The following is a 23,669-nucleotide window of genomic DNA, read 5'->3' as shown; positions in this document are numbered from 1 at the left end:
TGGATCACCTACAGGGTGCAATAAATAGCTCCACACTCAGGGGAGCCATGTCTCCTTCTTACCCTGCCCACTATCAGATGTTATGTACCAGGAGACAGCAAAGATCCACAATCCTGCTAGTGTCTTGGACACCAAGTGAGGTAAAATCTCTCTTATCAGGTATCCTATATTTCACCTTGTCAAGCCTCATGTTTGTAGTTGTTCCTTATGCCATTTGCCACCTGGTCATTTGTGGCATTGTTTATTTTTATAAATCTATTTCCAAAGCATTGCAATTACATAAATAAATATAAACCTTCCATCTAAAACATTAACCCAATTCCACAGGAAGTAGGTCGATGACTATGTCACCCCTCCTCCCATAGATATGGAAGGATAAAATTGACAGTGGGGAATATGTAACAGGGAAAGACCTAGAAGAGTGTGAATGTATTACAAGATGTCTCTTTAAAACCTTCCCCACTCTTTTTGAGAATTAAAACCTCCATCACTGCCATAGGCCAGTGGTCAGGAGGGGCAGAGAAGTGTCCTTTGTTCTTTGTAACACAGGAGATGGCTCAATGGAACTGTCTGGGTAGAGGTCACTAGATTGTCTTCACTGGAGATGGGATTGATCAGAAGCATCAACTGTAGTTAAATAGCAATACCTTGAATATCCTCCCTTTAAATGCACTGTATTTCTGCTAATAGAGAGGAAGCTGGCATTATAAGACAAGAGTCTCCATCCTCCTCATTTGCCAGCAAATTAATAAACCTCCCTTTCCTTCTCTTCAGAACCCCTGTCCTCGTTCTTCTGATGTGGCCTTGGGACAAGTACTGAACTTCTGGTAACACTTGTAGTCCCAACTAATCTGAAAGCATAGGCTGGAGGATCAATTAAGAGGAGGATTTCAAGCCTGGCTTGGGCAAAATAGGGAAACACCCACCTGAAAGAATAAAAAAGAAATAAAATTAAAAGAAATAGCTGAAATAATCTTAAAATAAAGAAGTAAATTGGAAGACACACTTCCTACTTTTAAAGACAAATACAAATCTATGACAATCAAGACAGTGTGGTAGTTTGTGGGACAGGCATGGAGGTAAACATATAGATCAATGAGATCAGATGAAATCAGTTTAGGAACCCAAATAGATATCCACACATTCATAGTTTTTGGTTTTTGCTCCTTTTCTTATTGGGGGGTGGAGTCTGACTCTATTGCCCAGGCTGGAGTGCAATGGCAGGAACATAGCTCTCTGCAACCTCCAACTCCTAGACTCACACCAACCTCCCACCTGAGCCTATCAAGTAGATAAAACTACAGGTGCATGCCACCATGCCTGGCTAATTTTTCCTTTGTCTGTTTTGTGGACACATGGTCTCGCTATGTATCCCAGTCTTGTCGGGAAGTTCTGGACTCAAGTGATTCTCCTGCCTTGGCCTCCCAAAGTGCTGGGATTATAGGCCTGTGCCACCATGCGCACTCTCATATATGGTTTTTGAAAAGAGTGACAAAATTATTTAATGGGAAAAGAACAGGTTATTTAACAAATTGCTGGTTAGAAAATTGATTATCCACAAACAGAAGTATAAAGTGAACCCCCTACTTAAGATTCTCAAAATCGATCAAAAACTTGTTTAAGGGCTAGAACTATAAAACTCTAAAAATAAGACATAAAGATTAATCTTTGTGACCTTAGATTTGCTATTAGTTTCTTAGATATGGCACCAAAAGCAAAAGCAATCAAACTAAAATAGATAAATTTGACCTCATCAAAATAAGCAATTTTTTGCTTCAAAGGACACCTTCAAGAAAGTGAAAAGAAAACAACCAGAACTGGATAATATATTTGCAAATTATATGCCTAATGAGGAACTATTATAAAGATATATTTTAAAAAATACAACTCAATAATTAGAAAAAGAAGCAAATCAAAAATGGGCCAGGGATTTGAATCAAAATTTCTGTCAAGAAAAAATATACAATAGCTGAAAAGCACAAGAAAAAAAGGTCAGCAACTTTAGAAAATAATGAGATAATCAACTTCAGTCCCAATGGTTATAATCAAAAGATATATAAACAAAAGTTCTTGCAAGGATGTGGAGAAATTAAAAGCCTCACACATTGCTGGTGGGAATGGAAAATGGTACAGCCATTGTGGAAAACAGTCTAGGAATTCCTTGAAAGGGTGAACATACAGGTAGCATATGACCCAGTAATGCTACTTCTAGGCATATACCCAAGAGAAATCAAAATACGTCCACACAAAGCCTGCACATGAATGTTAATAAGCAACAATGAACACTATAACAATGTTAACAAAAAATAAATAACATTCATGTTTATTAAAAGTATAATAAGAAGAGTCTATATTGATAACATATTAATAATTTTGGCTTTTATGAAAGCAAAAATTGAACAAAATCAATGTCCATCAATTGATAAATGAATAAATAAAATGTGTGTATCCGTATAATAGAATACTATTTGGCAATAAAAAGGAACGAAGTCCTTCTATAAGGGACACCATACATGATCCTTTTTAAATATTATGCTAAGTGCAAAATGCAACTCATGAAGGACCACATAGTTATGATTCCATTTATCAAATTGTATGGAAAATGAAAATTTATAGAGACAGAAAATTAGATTATTGGTTGCTTAGGGCACGGGGATGGAGAAATGCAGGGTGGGGAGATAAAAGCTAAAGTGCACAGGGTTTCTTTTAGGGAGATAAAACTATTTGTTGTAGTAGATACACAATTCTACGAACATATTTAGGAAACATGAAATTTGAAACAATAATGGTGAATCATATGATATATACATTACCTATCAACAAAGATTTATAAAAACAAATCTTGGAACCATGATATTCAAGAAATACGGGCTCAGCTACATAATTGCTTTATTTCTACTTCTGTATCAAGGGAGTCCACACCAAGGAGCCTCTCGCTTGCCACAATTTTTGACACTATTCTAAAATACATTACGTAAAAAGATTACTTGCACTTGCAAGGTCATCAAAATTAGCTGGATTATAGCACTTATGAACGTAAAAGGGAGATTAAACACACTGGAGCAAATATGAACTCATCTACCTTTGGTATGTCCACCTGCCAACCACATGCTCAGACTGTTCAGTTAATGTACCTACTTTGAAGCGTAGGAGTTAAATTTTAACTTGATTGATTTATGCTTGGCTATAAGCATGAGAAAGGGCAGAAGGGAACAGCAGCTTTAGAAGAACCATTGCCCTGCACCAGGATGGCTCTGCGATGGACTTCCCTTCTTCTGCTGATACAACTGAGTGGTTACTTTAGCTCTGGGACTTGTGGGAAGGTGCTGGTGTGGCCCACAGAATACAGCCACTGGATGAATATGAAGACAATCCTGGATGAACTTGCCCAGAGAGGACATGAGGTGACTGTACTGACATCTTCAACGTCCGTTGTTATTGATCCCAGCAAAACATCTGCAATTAAATTTGAAGTTTATCCTACAACTTTAAGTAAAGATGACTTTGATGGCTTTTTAAGGAGACTGCTCCATAGAGTAATATATGATCGTCCAAAAGACACATTTTGGTCACATGTTTCACAAATGGAAGAAATCATGTGGGGATTTTCTGAAGTTATGAGAAAGCTTTGTAAAGATGCAGTTTTAAACAAGAAACTTATGACAAAGCTACAAGAGTCAAAGTTTGATGTCCTTGTTGCTGATGGCATTGGTTTCTGTGCTGACCTGCTGGCTGAGATACTTAAAATACCCCTTGTGTATAGTCTCCGCTTCTCTCCTGGCTACATATTTGAGAGGCATGGTGGAGGACTTCTATTCCCTCCTTCCTATGTACCTACAGATATGTCAGAATTAACTGATCAAATGACATTCATGGAGAGGGTAAAAAATATGATATATGTGCTTTATTATGACTTTTGGTTCCAAATATGTGATATGAAGAAGTGGGATCAGTTGTACCTTGAAGTACTAGGTGAGTCATGTTTTTAATTGGTGGTTATTAATTCCTACTTTTCCTTGTACCTTGGAAGGAGAACTTGTATGAATATGAAGTCAGAAGACTATTTGTTTTGTAAATACAATTATAAAATGAAAATATAGACGATCTATCAATCTCACAAATATTATGGAAAGATTATAGGATCAGTTAGAACCTTGTGGCCATAATTTATATAGGACACTCCATTAAGTCATAAATGTACAAACTAAAGGAGTTAGTATTTTTTAAACAATCTCATATCTACTATACTATACATTATTTTCATGGCGAATACAAGTTAATAGACATATCAAGAAACACCTTGATGAAGGCAGATGTGTAGATTGAGGAGTTATATATTTTTCTAGCACAACCATCAATGTAGCATTGAAAAACTTGTTTCTCCTTGTGTACCTTATTTTCCTCAATTAGAAACTAAAATATTTTTTCTATATAAACAGAAGAATTCCTTCACAGTTGAGAGACGGGTCTATCTCAGAAATGGACATCTAAAATTTGAGGTTTCCAACATTTCTATGTTCCTTCACTAGGGCTTGGAGATTATCTGTTTCAAGGCCTAAAATTTTACTGATGTGTGAACATCCAAGTTTGTGTCTATATTTTATTAAATTATATAAATACATTCAGTAAAATATGATCCAAATGAAGGGGTAGCAAAAGCTATCCATTTCTATAATTTTTGAAAATTTCTAGCTGTTCTTCCTAAATATATTTATTATTAGGACTATTTTTTCTTTTCTTTTTTTTTTTTTTTTTTGAGACAGAGTCTCACTCTGTGGCCTGGGCTAGAGTGCTGAGGTGTCAGCCTAGCTCACAGCAACCTCAAACTCCTGGGCTTAAGCAATCCTCCTGTCTCAGCCTTCCAAGTAGCTGGAGCTACAGGCACTCACCACCATGCTGGGCCAATTTTTTCTATTTTTAGTAGAGATGGGGCCTTGCTCTTGCTAAGGCTGGTCTCAAAATCCTGAGCTCAAGCAATTCTCCTGCCTCAGCCTCCCAGAGTGCTAGGATTACAGGTGTGAGCCACCATGCCCGGCCAAATATATTTATCATTAAAATACTAATATTATTAAAATCTTCACATGAACCAAAAAGTAGTAGTAGGTACTAGGATTTCAACCATATATTCAAAAAACTCTTGATACACTTGGAGAAGTAAAGATCATGAGACTAGCTTCATATATTGTAGAAATTAAACTGAGTTCTTATTAGAAGGAATTTTTTATGGGTTTGGTGAGATTAATTCATAGTGGAACTCAAAGACTTGCTTAAATATATATTTGCTACTACTTCAGCTTTAGAAAATAAACAAATGCATGGGTAATTCCATAGTGGCTTATATTAATAATTATTGACGATTGTGAATATACTGATCTGAGGTTAGAGACATATCTCCTCTAAAATTCTCTTAACACTTTGCTTTCCTTATACACACAGATGAGCAACATATATAGTACATAGGAATTAAACTATTCTGTATCTTGACGTGTGTATGTATTTGTTTTATCAAAGTTCAAACAGTTCATCTATCTTTGGCTACATTATTGCAACTTCTTTCGGAAAATTACTTTTATATTCTCATGACAACTCTCTTGCGTCATCTTTCTTTTCTTTTCTTTCTTCCCTTCAGGCAGACCCACTACGTTCTATGAGACAATGAAGAAAGCTGATATGTGGCTTATTCGAAACTACTGGGATTTTGATTTTCCTCGCCCACTCTTACCAAATTTTCATTTCATTGGAGGACACCATTGCAAACCTGCCAAACCCCTGCCTAAGGTGAACATATTCCTATTTGTTTGGTTTTGTTTATTTAAGAGTTGAGGCTCTTCACCATTATTCTAGCTTAAAAGGAACACCATTCCTCACCAATATAAAGCTGTTCCCAAAATATTGACAGCAAAACTTAATGTTTACTGGTTTCACTCCAGCATTGAAATCATTCCTCATTGAGATCCCAGAGTTTTACCTCTTAGAGCATAAAAGAGATGATTTACCTTACCAGAGCAGGTGTTTCCTGCCTTAGGCCAAGTCTATAGGTTAATTCAATTAAGCTCCCAGGAGAAACTTTTGTCTCGACATCATTATTGCCTATTAAAGAAGCACAGGGAAAATGTACAGTGCATATGTAATATAGACCAAATGAATTCTACAACATGTATTGAAAAGTAACCTTAGATTTAATTTGCAAAAGAATTCTGCCAGCATATAAAATAATATTCCTTATGATGGAACATAAGAACCAAATACATTTTACTTTAATATCATACTTTTAAGACTGAAGGAAAAGCAAGCGTTTTTAGTGCACTATTATATGAACTTTTTTGTCTACCTTCTTATTAGCACCAACATAAAATTGAAATCTTATTCATAGATAAAACCTAATATTTATGTTTAATGCAAATTGCTTATGGTAACTTTCACAGGGGACAAAAGGAGAGGTAAGATTAAGGAAAATTCTGTGTAATTTATCCCTATTAATAAATTTCCCCATTTACTTTATGGAAATATGATAGTGCCAGTAGAGAGGGAAGAGAGTAGGAGAAGGAAGACAAGTGAGGAACAGGACAACTAGTAGTAAAATAGTGACAATTACTAATAATACCTGTTGCTACTAACTTGAATAATGATTTAAACTCAAGTCAATAGTTGTGAAATGTATTCTCTAATTATTTATACAGTAATTGTTCCCACAAATTGCTTAGTTTTCCCTTAAACATTAAGTTCTGAGACAATACACGTGTATTTTAAAATACTAAGATATTCGGCAAAATATATCAAGCATTTTGAAAATGGATATAGCTGTTAGTTTCACAGTACACTTATATGAAACTATGTAACCAAAAATAAATCAAGGTGGGCAGATTCAATATTTGTGGCAGATATTCCTAAAATAAATACTGGAAGTAATTTAAATATCTTACGTTAAAAAATATAAAGAACTTATGCTATGTGCATGCAATATTACTACAATAATTTTACAAAAAATAATTAGCCATAATTCAAGTTTTTTTTGAAACTGAGGTGCAAATGATGAAGAGAACAAGATCACATATTTTTCTATGATTAAAATGTATATTAAGTTTTCTAAACATATGTCACATAAATACATTGAGCTATATAAACAGAATAAAAATCATAATGAAACCACACGAACTTTAAATTGGGAATATCTCTGGGCAGAGAGTATGGGTGAAACTCAATACCTTTTTTTTTTAATTTTTCATGCTATTACAAAATTTTCTACATCGATCTTGTATTATTTTTATAAGGTTGTCACAGAACGAGATCAGTAATGACTCTGTAGAGAGGTTGTATTACCGGTATACTGAATGGATGAAGAAGAGTTTTTTTGGCTGTGAGACAAAACATTGAGCACAAGTTACACAAAATGTGGCTTCAGGTAACTTGAATCACACAGAATACCTGGATGTCCATATATTACATGGAATAGTATTAGTACAGTGAATCTCATATTAAAACTGATGTCATTTGGTTAAAACTGTATTTTTCACAGTTGGGAATTATTTTTGTCAACAACAGGTTTAAGCAGAAGCTTCATCCCAAGGATTAACATGTAAAAGTATACTTGTAACACTGGAAGGAATTGATCATCATTTTACACAAATAAAGAAACAATTACTTAATTTAATATGAAAGAAACAAGAAAAAAAAGAGTATATGATTTTGATGTGATATCCAGGAAACATTTGGTTCTATAAATTTTTTTTTTTTAATTTTTTCCTCTTTGCTTTTTTTGGTTGGTTTGTTTGTTGATTCTTTGCTGGGAGAATATATTGAGCAATTTAGAATTATTCCTGTATAGAATGTATTAAAATTTAAAAATTGGCACAGAATTGAAATCACAAGTCAGAGTAATTCTCAATCAATTCCAAGTCAGCACATATTCACCAGGAGTTTTATATACTGTGATTGAGCTGCTCAAGAGAGTGACCGGATACCCATGACAGAAAGGCCTGGTGATTCTGTCCATTGTGGCAAAGGGGCTCTCTGTGGGACACAGTGAGGGGATAATGACAGTCCCTCCCAGCTGGTTATAAATAGCACATCAATTTAACAATGTAATTTGAGGATAAAAAATTGCCTCATATTTAAATAATGACCTAAGAAATGTGACCATTCAATTATATAACTACATACCATAAAATTCTGTATTATAAATGAAATCCTTGGGGCTATTTCACTAAAATTCCAAACCACATTATCATAATCCTGAAATTCAGTGATTCTTAACGCTCAGCTATTTAGTGTGTAAACATTTGTGTGTGTGTGTTTGTGTGTGTGTGTGTGTGTGTTTTAGGGGAAAAGACGTGGAAACTGACAAACTTTAAGTGAGGTATAAAAGATTATAGAACTAAAGAAATATGGATATAAAATCATCCCAACTCTTAGTAAGATTTCCTCCTTGTCATAATCAGAGAATGATTCTAATGGCTGCAAACTAAAAAAAAATCTACGGAAAAATGCCTGAAATGAACAATAATGATTTAGAACTACAACCACATAGAATTAAAGCCAAGTGAAGCTACCTTTAATAACCTATATTGGTAAATATAATAATATAAGTGAAGAGTCTGGGTGTGATATTTTCTAACACTCTCTCTCCAAACTACATTGTAATAGCTCTGCTTTATTTCTTCTTCCCACACACATGCATACATACACATGCAAACACATATTTGCACAAATATCCATAATAGAAGCCATCTATCTCATAATACATATTTCTTTCCAAATAATCTTAGTGATTAGCTCAGTTAAAAAACAGCCCTTACTCTAATAATTCTTAATAATACTTGATTTTCTCTTCTTAGATGTTTTTAACAATCCTCTCAAATATGTTTCTTATACTGATACCTGTTTGTGATGGCCACATTCTTTCTTCACAGGAGATGGAAGACTTTGTCCAGAGCTCTGGAGAAAACGGTGTTGTGGTGTTTTCTCTGGGGTCAGTGATCAGTAACATGACAGAAGAAAGGGCCAATGTGATTGCTTCAGCCCTTGCCCAGATCCCACAAAAGGTTAGATAAAGTGCCTGATGGTGGACAGCTACTGAATGACTCTGCTAAACTTTGTAAAGAGCACAGCTACAGAAATTTTCTGTTCCAAAGCGTTAACTGTTAGGATAGCTCTAATTGTCTCAGATATCAGCTCAAAAACTAAAATATACATGGAAAAAGCTACAATAGTAAAGAGGTGGGTTTTCATTTATAATAACTTTGACTTTAACAGTGTGATCATAACAAACATACTGAAGAGGTCCAGTGAAGTTTTGGTATGATCATGGTATTGAAAGCATGTGCACAGAAATCAGCAAATTCTGCCCTGTCATTTGATGCTATTGCTGGCAGACTTCCCGAGGGCACAGTATACACTACAGATATTATCAGAAAGGAATTAAATTTTAGTGAGTATCTGCACTAGCACAATAACAATAAGCAGGTATTGAAAAAAGTCTGCAATGCATCGCAGTTTAGGCTTCCTATACGATCTGACCTTTTGTAACTCCTGTAAATTTGGAATAAGCCTATTTGGTGTGCTGTTCAGTTTGCTGTTCAGGGAAAGGATGATTGGGCTGAGAAATCACTACTCCAGGTACCCACCTAGCCAAGTAGATTTAGAGAAAGAGAAAAACTTGCCTGCCTTTCTGGACTGGGCCCTGATCTAATGAAAAGATGCAGATGGGATCCTGCCCTTAGGGCAGAACCTGTGCATTATATAATGTAGCCCCACAAAGACTCTGATCTCACCACTAGGTTAACAGCTCCTTCTGTTGAGGAAGGAGAATGGAATAAAGGAAGGAGTCAATCAGAATGAAGCCAGGAATGGGAAGAGGTTCAGATGCCACCTCCATAAAATAGAATAAGCACTTATTTTCTAATATACACAATACACTTGCAGCCTATGTGTATTCGTAAATTACTTTTTAGTTTCCCATCTGACATAGACTTCTCCTAATGACCTTGCTACTTTTCAGCTAAAAACTCTAAATTATTCTCATGCTCACATAGCAAGTAGAAGGTAAACACTTTTAAATTAAACTCCAGTTTATAAGGATTGCCTGGGAATTCTGCAATCACTAGCTTCTTTTGGTACTAGGCATGGAAATGGCTTAGCTATAGCCGACCATAGGAATCACTGCTGCAGCCTATCATCTATGTGTCAATGATCTATTAAGCCAAATTTAGCAAAATGCAATTTTAGACTTTTTCAACAGCTGTGTTGTTATTCATATATTTCCCACTGTCTCTATTTTCCTACATTGATAGAATTTCCAAAACTAGAAATAGTGATAATACTCTGAGTTTTTGTCAAAAATTGCCACTTAACCTTTTTCTTGGAAGAAGTGTTAACAACTTCTAACAGTAGTCATGCAAAGTATCAATGCAGCATCAGAAACTTTCTCACAAGTAGCTCATCTTATAGATTTTTTTGTAAGTCAAATAATGTCAAACTGTAAAGAAATTACTCATATAACAAATATATATAAATGAACTTCTAATCATATCTCTCAAATGCTTGAGGTGATAGATACCACATTAGCATGATTTGATTATTACACATTGTATTCCTGTATGAAGACATCACATGTATCTCATACATATGTACAAGTATTATGTGTCCAAGATAGTTAAAAATAAAACATTTAAAAGAGGAAATAAAAATATTATTATTAAATTTAGAAGATGACAGCTAGTATAAAATACATAAACAAATGAAAAGATCATTACTGATGCATGTTTTTTATATTACAATTATATTTGCTGTCAATTTCTTAAATACTTGAATCTACCATTAAAAATACCATTTTTCTACATTACTTAGAATTCTTCTATACAAAATTGACTATAACACTATGCATTTGAAATCTGATTATTCTATTTATCTAAAAGTTTCAGTAGTTTTCATTACTTAACAACCTTGTTCTCATTTCTTCATCTTTTATATGCAGGGGATTTAACTAGATGGTTGATAAACCCTTTAGAGTTTTACCTGCCATAACTTTAGAATTCCACCCATGGAACAAGGTATTTTCTTTATCCTAACAGGTTCTATGGAGATTTGATGGCAAGAAACCAGATACCTTAGGACCCAATACTCGGCTGTACAAGTGGTTGCCCCAGAATGACCTTCTTGGTAAGACACTGCAGAAAAAACACTGAATATACGACTAACAGCCAATTAGAGTGATAGTAGGTCAAGAGCAACTAAATAGTGAATATTTATTTCAGAAAACTCAAATATAAAACCTAAGTATTTTATGGTTATTTTCTAGCCCTAGGGGGAAAGAATACAGTATATCAGTTGGCATTTCGTTACATACACCTGTATTCTTTATGTCCATAAATAAAATATTAATATGTTTATTTCAGGTGTAATTGCCTCTCAGAAAATTCTTCAATAGCTTCCTGGGTTGTCTGTCTCCTATCTCTAGAAAGTTACCCCATCGTTTTCCCTACAGTAGGTTTATTTCACATGACACTGAAAAATAACAGGTCCTCTTCTATTACCAGTGACTCTGCATTTTCTATTGGAATAAATCCCCAGTCCTTATTACAGTGTGATAACAGCTCCACAGTGAAGTGTGGCCTGTCCTTCCTCTGATTTCGATGCTGCTCCCATCACACTCCCTGCTGCCTTGGACACTTACATGTCACACTCAGTGACTGCACTGTTTCTTTAAGAGAACATGCTCTTACATGACTAACCTTTTTCTTTATTTTTTTCCCCTGTTTATATTATTTGTACATTTTCTTTATCCAGAATGCACTTTTTCATTTGTCCACCTGGAAATCTTGCATTCATTTTTCCATTCTCCAATCACACACCATTTCTTCCATGCAGCCTTCACCTTCCTCTCCAGCAAAAGTAGGTGCTGCTTCCTCTGAAATATGAATGCAATTTCAGGGCAGTTTCATGGGCATTCTAATCTGTTATCTAGAAAACATTGCCCCTCTCAGTGTCCTATATTGTGCATTTCTCATTTTATTCCTAAGACTTGTAATGAATAATTTTGCTGAACTTCACCCAATTCTAGGTCATCCAAAAACCAAGGTCTTTATAACTCATGGTGGAGCCAATGGCGTCTATGAGGGCATCTACCATGGGGTCCCCATGGTGGGCATTCCTTTGTTTGCGGATCAATCAGAGAACATTGCTCGCATGGAGGCCAAGGGAGCAGCTGTTAGAGTGGACTTCCACACACTGTCAAGTACAGATTTGCTCAGTGCTTTGAAGACAGTCATCAAGGACCCTATGTGAGTACACTAATTCTTTTAAAAAGTGGTATTTATAGATATGTTCTCTTGTCAACAAGGAAGATGAGATTCATCCCTTCTATTAGTTGAATAACTTTGAAAGAATTTAAATGTTTTAAGTAACATGGAATCTTATTTTTCACCAGTTATTTCACATTGCATTGAACTCTATAAATTTAATGGGTAACCAATTAGTGCAAAAATGTTCTACATAAAAATAATTTCAGATATATAGATAAGTAAAAAAAGATGAATTTTTAAAAAATAAGACAATTCACAGTTAAAAGGAATAATGAACTTAGAAATATGATACAATATTTTAATTCAATTCCTAAAATTTCTGAATGTATTACTTTTTCTTATTCAAAAATTTACTTTTATATTATCATTATTTTAATACATTTGATAATGAGATATAATTTACAATGCATAAAATTTACCTATTCAGAGTATAAATTTAAATATTTTTAGTATGTTTACAGCATTTTGAAGCCATCACCATAATATAATTTTAGAGCTTTTTTATCAACCCAAAATAAACTTCATGAGGCATAGATGTCTTTTCCCATATACCCCTAACCATAGGGAAACACCAAATTTTTTTCTCTATGGATTACCCTCTCTAGAAATCTGCTATAAATGGAATCATACAATTTATAATGTTTTGTAAAGAGCTTTTTCATTAGGCATAATTTTTTTAGTTTTATTCATGTGGCTGGATGTATCAGTATTGTATTCCCTTTTATTGCTGTATAATTATATTCTTTTTTTTTTTTTTTTGAGACAGAGTCTCACTCTGTTGCCCGGACTAGAGTGCCGTGGCGTCAGCCTAGCTCACAGCAACCTCAAACTCCTGGGCTTAAGCGATCCTCTGCCTCAGCCTCCAGAGTAGCTGAGACTACAGGCATGTGCCACCATGCCCGGCTAATTTTTTTCTCTATATATTTTTAGCTGTCCAGATCATTTTCTTTCTATTTTTAGTAGAGATGGGGTCTTGCTTCTTTCAGTGTTGGAATGTTTATGTTTTTTTTTTTCCAGGTATAAAGAGAATGCTATGAAATTATCAAGGATTCATCATGATCAGCCCATGAAGCCTCTAGATCGAGCAGTCTTCTGGATCGAGTTTGTCATGCGCCACAAGGGGGCCAAACACCTTCGGGTTGCAGCCCATGACCTCACGTGGTTCCAGTACCACTCTTTGGATGTGATTGGGTTCCTGCTGGCCTGTGTGGCAACTGCTATATTCATCTTCACAAAGTGTTGTCTGTTTTTTTGGCGGATGTTTGCTACAGCAGGAAAGAAGGAGAAAAGGGAATAATTAGATTTGGGCTTGAAACTGTAATTGCTGCTAGATGGGAGTCCTTCAGTTTATTCGAGCAAGAAGAGGTTGTGATGTAAGATTCCCTTCCTCCTGTGGCAACTTGATTTTTCACAATCTAGTTTGTCAAATCAAAGTTTGTTTACAAAAAATGTGATACTTGTTTAAAAGTGAGAAATACTTTATGGTGAAGAGAAAAGAAAAACTGGGGGAAAATAAAGAAAATTAAACACAATATGGGTTTACATAGACATGTACTATTCTAATTTAGAAATTGCTGTATGGAGTTTTTTAATATATCAAAATTCAATTTGTTTTATCATTGTTAAGTGAATAGTGAAAATATTTAATGGATAGAAAAGAGAAAACAGAATTCCTCTACTTAAAAGTCCCTGGGGATGTTTGCCTGAAAAGAAAACCAGCTTGGAGATCCCAGATCCTCTCCCCTCACGATGTGTAGTCCTAAAACACACCCCAACTGCTTGCTTGCACATCTACGCTTCTGCGAATCTAGATCCAGCCATAGGCACTGCTACTAGGAGAGGAGTGACGTAGAAGCCGGGTGGTGAGAAAGAGGTCTCTCTTTTCACATCTGGGTGCAGTGAGGACATCAGGACCTACTTTGGGCATCTCCATCCCATTCCTCAGCAAGCTACACCACAGAGTTCTATTCAACACCACGACACTCAAGGCAGGAAGAGTGCCAGAAAAATCCAACTGAAAGTGGAATGCAAATTAAAATCTTCACAGCTTGTTGAGCAATCAGATCCATAATGCCATCCAAAGCGCTTTCAATCTTGATGTGGGTCTTCATTCAGAAGCCTTAAAGTGTTAGGTAGATAGTGAGGGATTCCGGATCTCCTAGGAACAAAAGTGGGTGCTATTTCCCCCATCTTGGTCCTGCTCAGCCCTTCCTCTCCATACCTGGGGGAGGAGGGAATACCCCATGAATCTGGCAATCAGAACTTGGTGCTTCAGCTGTAAAACTATGCAGAGGACTCTCTAGTCCATGGGTCAAGCCACATGGGTACCATAAAGTCCGGAAAATGACCTAGATCCCACATGCATAGGTAAGGCTCAGGTCAGGTGACTCCCAACTGCCTAATCAAAGTGGTTCCTTGATGATGGTGACCTCTGAACCACAAGGGAGGTCCCTATCTGCACAGTATAAAATAGGACACAGACCATAGCCAAGATCTCTCTCTCTTTGCCCTTCTTTTTGACTGCCCTGCTGTGACAAAGGGTCCAGTAGTCATCCATGGCATTTGTACCATGCTTTGTATACATATATCATGATCTTGCCCTATAATCCTGTCTTTCTCTCCTCAATAAACCTCATTGTCATGCTTGTGTAACTTTGGTGTGTCTGGTCTTTCTTCGACCATGGGTGTGCCAAGAACTGATGGTCTCAGACTGAAACCTAAGGGAAGGACTCATGATGTCCATGTCCAATCCTAACATGGCATTCACTTGTGAAGCACGGAGGTTGTATTCAACATTTGTTATGTGATAAACTAGAAATTTTTTTAAAAAGAATTTAATACAACCTAAAAATATTTCTTATTGGTCTTTGTTGTCCAGACTACCAGGGGAATACACCTACTTGATCTGAGGAGGCTATAGTGTGTGTGTGAATTAAGCCTTCATGGATCATCCATTCCAGCTTACAGCATATCACCAACACACATGTGACAAATAACCCAACAAGGGGCTTCTGGACCCACATAATAATTCTCACTAATCATGCAGGAAGCCCAATCCAATGGAAGCGCATATGGAGGAAAGCCTGAGATAAGACTTTGGCCCTTCCAGTTCTATTTTATTGAATGTAAGCTCACCCCCCTCAGACAGTGAGAGGCTGACTTGTCAAGGGAAGCTAGCATCATAAAACAGTGCATAATAGAAGTAACTGAACCAAGAAGAGACATTTGCTTCAATGATGTCATAGCCACTGGTGGCCACTAGGGAGTCGGACTGGTCATTCCTGTGTCAGGAGTAATGATTGTATAGGAGCAGGGCATCAAGAGTGTCATTCCAGAAACAGTGCTGTGGAGAAGAAATATACTCTAAATAACTGATTTTTACCTTCTGACTTCAGTACCTGGTAAGTTTGATTTTTTTTTTTTTTTTTTCTGAATTCACCTGTAATTGGCTCCTTTAAGTCACCTTTCCTGAACAAAGAGTCTGTTGTCTGGATCTGATCCCAGTCTTCTTCCTTAGCAACTTCAGGTAAATATAAAGCTGTAGTCAGACACTTTTTCATTGAAGAATTCAATTTGAATTTCATGGATCTCAGCTTCCCAGTCTACGTAATCACCAGCATCCTTAAAGTTAGTAAGGAGGGAGACAGAGCAGACAATTTAGGCAGACCCTCTTGAATGAGGAAGGGGAATCAGCTTTCCTTAAGTGCACTGGTTAACATGTATTCCCTGTGTCCTGAATGAAGACGATGGTTAAGAAGACCCCAATGCAGCCAGGAAGCCTCCTATCCTTCCCTGTCTTCCATGTCACAAAGAGTGGACAGGGGTCCAATGGAAGTTGTGGCTGAGGGAAGCTGTAGAGATGGCAGTGGAGTACGTTGAAGCATTAGCAGCACTTTTCTGTAATCATCCCCAGATTCTTAGTGGTGTTGGCAGCTCCTTTGGGCCAGGTAGAGGGATCAAAGGTCCTGATGCTGGATTCATTCCTGTGACCAAAGAGTTTTCAGGTCCCAGAGTTAAGTCTGATACATTCTGTCATCCACTGCTGCTCTCCACATGCTGGTGCTTTTGAAGACGTCCTGAACTAGAGCCAGGGACAGTTGTCCACTGTGTATTGCACTTCCAGATAATTTGGGCTTCCTGACCCTGCAACAGCCTGCTGCCATCCTGGGCTCCTGTGGAGGAACATGACCTCTTTTTCCCAACTTGATTCCATGCTCAAGGTCTCGAATGCTGCATAATCTACAATTAGAAAGTTTGTGTTGCCAAAGGAACAGCTACAACAGTAGAGGGAGCTATTTTGTCTCTGGAATGAAGTTTCTTCCTTATGATTCCATTCTTTCTTCAGGTACGTTTTCTTCTGGCCCAGATAGGGCTGGGGCAGACAGGACCTCTTGCACTTTGCCTCCTACTCTTCCTGCTTCAAGGAATCATGTGCCTGGGTGGGGGCTCCAGTGAAAAGCGGGCCCATGGGTGGAGCCTGGTGAAGAAGGCTGACTGGCAGAGGAGAAAGTGCCCCATTTTAACCAATTTAAAGTATACAATTCAATGGCACTTAATACTTATGTAATGTTGTGTAACTTTCACCAATATCTAGGTCTAGAGCATTCTCATCACAACCTTAAACCATCACTTAATATTTCTCTTTCCTTGTAGGGGCTGGGCCTAGAAGAAAGGATGGATGGAAAGAACGTGAGCAACGTGAATGAAAGGTCAGGTGAAAATGCCTGCCAGAAGCTGCTTGTTTGCTGAGTGCAAAGGTCAGCTAACCTAGCTGGTCAGCTAACAGCTGACCTGGCTGGAAAGAAAGCATGGATGGATGGTAGAACCTGAGGGTCAGGCAAAAACTCCTGCCCAAAGCTGCTTGTTTGCTGAGTGCAAAGGTCAGCTAAAAACAGCTGACCTGCATGGAAGTTGTTATTGGACACTGGCTCTGAACTCCCATTAATTTAAGGAGAACCCAAAGGTCACTGTGGCCCAACAGTGAGATAGGGGTTTATGGAAGCCAGGTTACCGATGGAGTGGGCCTGTTGTGTCCTAGAACCCATCCTAGGTTTGTCTCCCTTGTTCAGGAAAGCATAATTGAAATGCATATACTCAGAAGCTGGCAGAGTTCCCGCTCTGGTTTCTTAACCTAAGCAATAAGGGCTATAAATGTGGGGAAAAACAAGTAGAAGCCACTATAACTGCCCCTATATAGGAAAATAATAAACCAAAACAATACCACATTTTCGGAGGTATTGCCGAAATGTCACATTAAGGGCATAAAGTATGTAGAGGTAGTGATTTCAACACATCCTCATTCATTCACCTATTTTGACTGTGTAGAAGACAAATAGCTCTTGGAGAAAAATTTGGATTATCATAAATTTAACCAGGTGGTGACTTAAATTGAAGCTGATGTGCCAGATGTAGTGTTATTTACTAAGAATTATAATGTACCACCCAATATCTGATATGCAAGTGTTCATCTGACACATATTTTTTTTTCTTGATACCCATTAGTAAAGACCACCGGAAGTAGTTTTCTGTCATCTGGAAAAACCAGATATACACCTTCACTGTCTTACCTCAGGGATAGATCAACTCTGCAGCCCTATTTTCCAATTTATATCGCAGTAATTTTGATTGACTTTCTGTTCCAAAAGGCATCACAGTGGTCCATGACATTGATGACATTATGCTGACTGGACCTAGTGAGCAAAAGGTAGCAGCTACTCTGGACATATAGGTAAGATATTCGAGAGCTAAAAGGTGGGATATAAATTTACCAAAAACTCAGGAGTCCTCTTCCTCAGTGAAATTGCTAGAAGACCAGTGCTGTGGGACATAATTTGAAATCCCTTCTACAGTGAAGGATAATTTATTGCATCTGGCCCCTCCCACAACTAAAAAATAAATAATGCCTTGTGGGCCTCCAGGTACTGCAGGAAACATATTCTTCTTTAGTTATGTTATTCCAGCCTTTTTGCCAAGTGATCCAAAATATTTGAGTTTTTATCATGGCCAAGCGGAGAGAGTTCTGGAGCATGTGCAGACTGCTCTGCCATGTGAGCCAAGATTCAGCAGATCCATTGGTGCTTCGAGTGATGCTGACAGACAAGGATAATATTTGGAGCCTTTGGCTAGCCCATCCATAAATCACAGCATAGGCATTTAAAATTTTAGAGAAAAGCCTTGCTATTCTTCACAGATAACTACTCTTCTTTTGAGGGATACTTTTAGGCCTGTTAATGGATCTTAGTGGAAACTAAGCACTTAACCTTAAGCCATCAATTAGCCATGTGATGTGAGCTGCCCATCCTGAAGAGTGGCAATGGCCCCATGTTTATGAAATTTACTAGTCCTACCATATTTTCCACCATTGAATAGCTTTATGAAGACAGTGCCAGCTGGGTGACACACTAGTATGTGTGCATGTATGTGTGCATGTCTGTGTGCACGTGTGTGTGTTTACAAAAGATAACTAAGTGCTGAATTGATGAATGTACACATGTATACTCAGGATATGTCCTACATCATTTTATTGAACTTGACTCTACTAACTTATTAAAAGTTTAGATCGTATCACATAACATCCTGATTGTGAAAGTGATGCATTTACAATGCACCGTTAACATTAAAAAATGCTTTTAAGCTAAAAATTATCATCCGAATACATAGCATATAAAGACATATTTAATGTGAATAAGGTATTGCAGTCAGACCATGTAGTGCTGATAAAAGCCTCTGGTAGCAATAAGAAGTTGTACTTAAAATAAACTACAAAAACGTTATAAAAATATGGAGAGACTGCTGCATTTCAAACAAGACCTGTTCCACCCTCCCTACCATGGCCACTCTGTGACAAGATCTTCACCACAGGTTGGCAGAGAAGAAAAATTTTGAAATAAATTCAGAAAAAACCCAGAAAACCTAAATAGACTTATAAGAAAAAGAGATTGAGATTTCCTGGGAAAGGGGTAGAGCGAGATGCCTGAATAGAACCCTTCTGGAATCATCCGCCACAGGAACACCACATTGAACAGCTGTCTATGCAAGAAAGCATCTTCAGAAGTACCAAAAAACGGGTGAGTGAACGCGATAACTGGTTTTAATGTCATACTAAGGAAAGAGGCATTGAAGAGGATAAGAAATACAGTATGGCGCTGCCTATTCCACCACTTCCCAATCCCCCAGCAGGGCTGCACAGAAGCACAGAGGATCTTTGTGCTTGGGGGAGAGATAGTGAAGTAATTATGGGATTTTGCATGAGAAATCAGTGGTGCCCTGTCACAGTGGAAGACAACATAAGGTAGAATTCTGCCAGCACCCACAGAGTGAGCATTTAAGGCCAGTCCCAGACAGAGGGAATCCTCTGCCTCGGGTATAGGCAAATGACTACAAGCTAACTCCAAAGCTGTCTGACGCAAGCGTCCAGGGCCCAGAATAAATTTGAAAGGCAGTCAGTCCACGAAGACTGCAGTCCTTGTGTAAGTCCTGGTGCTGCACTGGTCTTGGAGCCAGGGCACTATGGGTGCATGTGACCCAGGAGACGCCAGCTGTGGCTGCAGAGGGAATGTCTTTCTCACCCCTCCCCCAACTCCAGGCAGAGAAGATCAGAAAGAGACTCCTGCTTGGGAAAAGGAAAGCAAATTGTACAGAGGACTTTGTCTTGCCCCTTGGTTATCAGCTTAGCCATAATAATAAAAACATAAGTACCAAGCAGATTCCTGAAGTCCCTGATTCCTGCATGGCATTTCTAGACCCGCCATGGACCAGAAGAGAACCTGCTGTTCTGAAGTATAGGACCTTATCCCGGCGGGATTCACCACCTAATAACTAAAGAGACCTTGGGCCTTGAATAAACATCAGTGGTAGCCAGGCAGTTGTGGCCACAGCATTTGGGAAGACCCAGTACTATTCTGATGTGAGGTGTGACTCTGCACAGTCCCAGATGTGGTGTCCATTGGAGGACTCATTGCACCCCTCTCCCAACTCCAGGAAGCCCAGCCCAGAGAGTGAGATTCCTTCTGTTTGGGGGAAAGTGAGCAAAGAGAGCAAGAGATTTTTCCTGGTAATCCTGTTACTGAAAACGACCCCTTTTCCATGAGGCCAAATCAGAAGAATGAGGACAAGCGACTTGGGGCGCAAGGAAAGAGAGTTTACTTTGTAAAGGAGAAAAAAAGCCACTAGAACTCACATCAAAATCCCAAACTTCCTGAACTTGGGCAGAAATATAGAGCTTTTGAAGGGAGGCTTCTCAGCTTCGGGCAATGACTGTGGTTAACTATTCTAATCATCATATCTCTGCCAAAGGCAAAGCCTGTGACCTCCATGCCACCTGGGAGCTTTATCAAAAGACTTAACCTGCCTCAGGGATGCAAGCCAGGCTGCAGTTCCCAAAAAGAGTGGGAGAAGTTTTAAAGAGACAGAAAATTTTTTTTCTCCCCAGACCATTCCCTGTTACAATCCAGGGAATTCTCCTGTATTTTACCCAAGCCCACTGAGGTGGTACCACTAGGAGTCTGCAAGAGTCACAGTATTGCTGGGCTTGAGGTGTCCCCTAGTGCTGATAAATTTGTAGTGGCCAAACATTTAGATCAAAGTCCTAAATTTCCTTTGAATACCTGCAAAGGAGGATGGGTATAAACAAGCCCAGACTGAATATTAAAATAAATATTATACCTAATTCTTCAAAGCCAAGACATCAATGAACATTCACAAGCATCAAGAACATTCAGGAAAACATGAGCTTACACACACACACACACACACACACACACACACACACAAACACACAAAATACTAAATAAGTCACCAGTGACCAATTCTGGATCCTGAAGTGATGAAGATATGTGAATTTTCAGACAGAGAATTCAAAATAGCTGTTTTGAGGAAGCTCAATGAACTTTAAGACAACACAGAGATGCAATCAAGAAGCCTATGAAAGAAATTTAACAAAGACATTGAAGTAATATTTGAAAATCAAGCAGAAATTCTGGAGTTGAAAAAGTCAATTGACCAAATTAAAGAATGCATCAAAGTCTCCTAACATCGGAACTGAGAACAAAATCAAAGACTCAATACCTTTCACAGTAGCAACAAAAAAAATAAAGTACCTAAGAATATATTTAACTAAGTAGGTAAAAGGCCTCTACAGGGAGAAATATGAAACAACGAGGAAGGAAATAGCAGAGAATGTAAACAGGTGGAAAACCACACAGTGCTCGTGGGTCAGCAGAATCAACATTGTTAAAATGTCTATACTACCCAAAGTTATCTACAGATTCAATGCAATCCCTATTAAAATACCAACATCATTTTTCACAGATATAGAAAAAATAATTTTACGCTTCGTATGGAACCAGAGAAGACCCTGTTTAGTGAAAGCAATCCTAGGCAATAAGAACAAAGTAGCAAGTATCAATTTACCAGACTTCAAACTATGCTACAAGGCTATAGTAACTAAAACAGCTTGGTTTTGGCACAGGAACAGGGACATTGACCAGTGGAGCAGAAAGGAGAACTCAGATATAAAACCACCCTCATATAGTCATCTAATCTATGACAAAGCAGACAAAAACATACACTGGGGAAAAGAATCCTCATTCAATAAATGGTGCTGGGAAAACTGGATACCCACATAAAGAAGACTGAAACAGGATCCACACCTTTCATGTCTCACAAAAGTCAACTCATGGTGGGTAACAGACTTAAACCTGAGGTGTGAAACTATTAGAATTCTAGAAGAAAATGTGGGAAAAACTCTTATAGACATTGGCCTAGGCAAAGAATTCATGAGGAAGACCCCAAAGGCAATCACAGCAACAACAAAAATAAATAAATGGGACCTGATCAAATTAAAAAGCTTCTGCACAGCCAAGGAAACTATCATGAGAGCAAACAGACAACCTACAGAAATCGAAAACCTGGACTCCAACTCCTAGACTCAAGCCATCCTCCCACCTCAGCCTACCAAGTAGCTAAGACTACAAGTGCATGCCACCACACTTGGCTAATTTTTTGTTTGTTTATTTTCTGGAGACATGGTTTCACTATGTATCCCAGTCTGGTCTGGAAATTCTGGTCTCAAGTGATCCTCCTGCCTTGGCCTCTCAAAGTGCTGGGATTAGAGGCCTGAGCCACCATGCCTGATCACATTTCTGGCTTTTGGCAATACTGATGAAATCATTTAATGGAAAAAGAGCACATTATTTAACAAAAGCTGCTGGGAAAACAGATTATCCACATACAAAACATAAAGTCAAACCTCCTACTTCAAATCATTTAGAAAAATTAACTCAAAATAGATAAAAAAAATTAAGTCTAAGTACTAGAACTATACAACCCTAAAAATAAAACATAGAGATTAATCTTTGTGACCTTGGATATGCTATCAGTTTCTTAGATATAACACCAAAAGCAAAAGCAACCAAATTAAAATTGATAAATTTGATTTCATCAAAATTAGCACTTTTGTGTTTCCAAGAACACCATCAAGAAAGTGAAAAGAAAAGACCAGAACTAGACAATATATTTGCAAATTGTGTGTCTAATGAGGGACAATTACCAAAATATATTTGAAACTACAACTCAAAAATTAGACAAATAAGTAAATCAAAAATGGGCTAAAGATCTGAATAGAAATTTCTGCCAAGAAATATATACAATAGCTGATAAGCACAAGAAAAAAGTCTCAACATCTTTAGAAAATAAGGAAATGTAAAACATAATGAGATATCACTTCACTCCCACTGGCTATAATCAAAAGATATATAATTAAAAGTGCTTGCAAAGATGTGGAGAAATGGAAACCCTCATACATTGCTGGTGGGAATGGAAAATGGTGCAGGTATTGTGGAAAACAGTCCAGCAATTCCTCAAAAGGATAAACCTACAGGTAGCACATGACCCAGTAATTCTACTTCTAGGCATATACCCAAGAGAAGTCAAAATATGTCCATACAAAGCTTGTACATGAATGATAATAAATAACCAACATTATAATGATGTGAATACACAATAAATAACATTCATGCATGTTAATAAATAACTTTTGGCTTTCATAAAAGCCAAAATTGAACCAAATCAATGTCTATTAATTGATAAATGAATAAATAAAATGTGCATATCCACATGATAGAATACTATTTGGCAATAAAGAGGAAAGAAATCCCTATATAAGGAATGAAATGGATGACCCTTTTTAAACCTTATGCTAAATGAAAAATGCAACTCATGAAGGATGACATAATTTATGATTGCATTTATCAAATTGCATGGAAAAAGAAAATTTATGGACACAGAAATTAAATTAGTGGTTGTCGCACCGCACTTGCCTGCAAGGACGACGCAACAATCCGGAGTTCTTCCAACAGTGGTTTATTGGAG

General features: G+C 37.4%; 1 protein-coding gene and 1 pseudogene across 1 annotated transcript; one reads left to right on the top strand and one right to left on the bottom strand.

Annotated features, from left to right (window-relative positions):
* Positions 1-3,248: 3,248 nt before the first annotated feature.
* LOC123624862 (UDP-glucuronosyltransferase 2B4-like) lies at positions 3,249-14,033 on the top strand. Its single transcript, XM_045533078.1, has 6 exons — positions 3,249-3,972; positions 5,630-5,778; positions 8,910-9,041; positions 11,070-11,157; positions 12,059-12,278; positions 13,317-14,033. Exons 1-6 carry the CDS (start codon positions 3,249-3,251, stop codon positions 13,594-13,596), a joined length of 1,593 nt encoding a protein of 530 aa, XP_045389034.1. The 3' UTR covers positions 13,597-14,033.
* A 1,493-nt stretch (positions 14,034-15,526) lies between these two features.
* On the bottom strand, positions 15,527-20,050 carry LOC123624159 (annotated as a pseudogene).
* Positions 20,051-23,669: the final 3,619 nt, after the last annotated feature.

This window comes from Lemur catta, chromosome 19, assembly GCF_020740605.2.
Source record: "Lemur catta isolate mLemCat1 chromosome 19, mLemCat1.pri, whole genome shotgun sequence".
Taxonomy (NCBI): domain Eukaryota; kingdom Metazoa; phylum Chordata; class Mammalia; order Primates; family Lemuridae; genus Lemur; species Lemur catta.
The sequence above is the reverse complement of the archived record's forward strand: the minus strand, read 5'-3'. Positions and strand labels throughout refer to the sequence as shown.